Here is a 2,084-nt window from a genome sequence, read left to right as displayed (position 1 = left end):
CTGAGGTATTGAGAAATCAGACAGTAACATACATGAAAGTAAGTGCTCCTGCCGAATATTTGGATGAGGTCTGTTTATGTGGTCGAAGCTGGTCTTGAAATCCTTAGTTTAAAGAATGCTTACTTTAAGCCTGCCTGCAGCTCCATGGATTAATGGTGTTTTCTTTTCCTCCAGGCTGTAATAACTTGTAATTTTTCATTTGACCCGAGAAATAATGTGAGCATATTTTAAAGGAAATTGTGCTGAATCACAGAATGGACTCCTGGAATCTGGCAATAAGAATCATTTTCTTATTACAAATTACCACTGGAATTATGGGAAACTTTTATCTTATGTTATACTATGTAATACGTTACTATAAAGAATGCACATTGAAGCCCACAGATTTGATTCTCATGAACCTAATGGCAGCCAATTCCTTGATCATTCTGTCTTCAGGAGTGCCCCAAACAATGGCAATTTGGGGACTGAAGCAGTTCTTGAATGATTTTGGATGTGTTCTCCTATTGTACATTCAAGGATTTAGTCGAAGTTTGTCCATTTGTATAACCTGCCTATTGAGTGTTTTCCAGGCCATCACCATCAGTCCCAGAAAATCTTGTTGGAAGAACCATAAAATCAAAGTTGCTAAGAATATTGGCTGCTACATTGCCCTCCTCTGGGTCATGTATATGCTGATAAATTTCATTTTCTTTATGTACCCATTTATGAAAATGAATAAAAATAATGTGACGAGAAAACGAGAATTTGGGTACTGCTCTGTTGCAGGGCATGATGAAATCAGTGATTCACTCTATGCAATATTGGCAATGTGCCCTGAATTCTTCTTTTCTCTGCTCATTGCCTGGTCCAGTGCCTCCATAATCGTTTTTCTGTATAGACACAAGCAGAGGGTTCAGCTCATCTGCAATTCTTATCATTCCAGGAGAAGCTTCCCTGAGTCCAGGGCTACCCAGAATATCCTTGTCCTAGTTTCTACCTTTCTGGCTTTTTATACTCTCTCCACTGTCTTGCGAAGCTGCGTTGGTCTTTTGTATAAGCACAATTTGTGGCTGTTGAATGTCACTCACCTCACTGCTCTATCTTTTCCCTCTTTTGGACCCTTTGTTCTTAAGAGTCATTTCTCCATTGTGTTCAGATTCAGTTTGGCCTGGTTAAGAAAAAAGTCCCCTAATTTCATTATAACAATATAAAATATAGGTGTTTCCATTATCAAATGTCATACTCAATTAACACCCTAAGATATCAATAAAGAAAGTTAAGTAGGTAGCACCTTGTTTTTCTAAGATTAACCAAAGTGAGTATGGGAGCTCTGTCAACTGGTGGAAGTAGTAACCTATATAAGCTGTTCAGATTGTGTTTGGCCCACTGTAGTCTTCAACATTCAGAGAGTGGTTCTTTTCATTTGCCCAGATGATGTGAAAATAAGCTAGTACTCCAGCTGCAGATAGAGATGCTTTCTTGTGGCTTTTATCCTATCATGGATTCTTTGCTACTTGGCTACTGCATAGACACCTTGTTGATATTGCAAGGCAAGCTGAAACCATGCGTAGCAGTAAACTTGTGCTTCAGGTGGCTCTTGTCCCATGACAGCTGATTTAACCTGCAGTGGAACCATAAGTCTTCTTCAGTAATACTTTCCAAGACACATTGCTTGTCAGGAAAAACACTGCCTGTCTGTTGTTAACCTTGTAGCAACAGTCCTGAACAAAGTCTGGGAAGATGGGCAGCTCCTTTAGCCATGTTGGATCAAATTCATGATTCGTATTTTTCATCTCATACTCAAATAAATTTAAAATAATTGATTTGTTTGAGGTGTTCTTGAATTTCTTTTGCTAGTATTCTCACCTTTTATGAAACACAAATTGCTTTCACATACTATGTAATCTGAACACAGTTTCCTCTCCCTTTATCCTGCCAGTGTCTCCGCACCTCCTCTCTCAGCCAGATCCACTCCCTTTATGCTTCTCAATGCAAAATAACAGGTTTCTAATAGACAACTACAAAACACAACGACATAAAATATAACAAGATAAAATAAAGCCATCATTTCAAAATTGGGTAAGAATAGCCAGCTGAAAGAA

The 2,084-nt window shown here is 38.4% G+C and overlaps 1 protein-coding gene across 1 annotated transcript; it reads left to right on the top strand.

Moving 5' to 3' along the window:
* The first annotated feature begins 245 nt into the window (after nucleotides 1–245).
* Nucleotides 246–1,193, top strand: LOC130870216 (vomeronasal type-1 receptor 4-like). Its single transcript, XM_057762828.1, has one exon. The coding sequence runs from the start codon at nucleotides 255–257 to the stop codon at nucleotides 1,191–1,193; it is 939 nt and encodes a 312-aa protein (XP_057618811.1). The 5' UTR covers nucleotides 246–254.
* The last annotated feature ends 891 nt before the right edge of the window (nucleotides 1,194–2,084 follow it).

The sequence above is a fragment of the Chionomys nivalis genome, chromosome 2 (genome assembly GCF_950005125.1).
Source record: "Chionomys nivalis chromosome 2, mChiNiv1.1, whole genome shotgun sequence".
NCBI classification, from domain to species: Eukaryota; Metazoa; Chordata; class Mammalia; order Rodentia; family Cricetidae; genus Chionomys; species Chionomys nivalis.
Note: the sequence above shows the minus strand (reverse complement) of the source record. Positions and strands in the feature narration are given on the sequence as shown.

Excerpts from the sequence above, each read along its gene's own strand:
- LOC130870216 (XM_057762828.1), top strand. The coding sequence starts at position 255 with ATGGACTCCTGGAATCTGGCAATAAGAATCATTTTCTTATTACAAATT.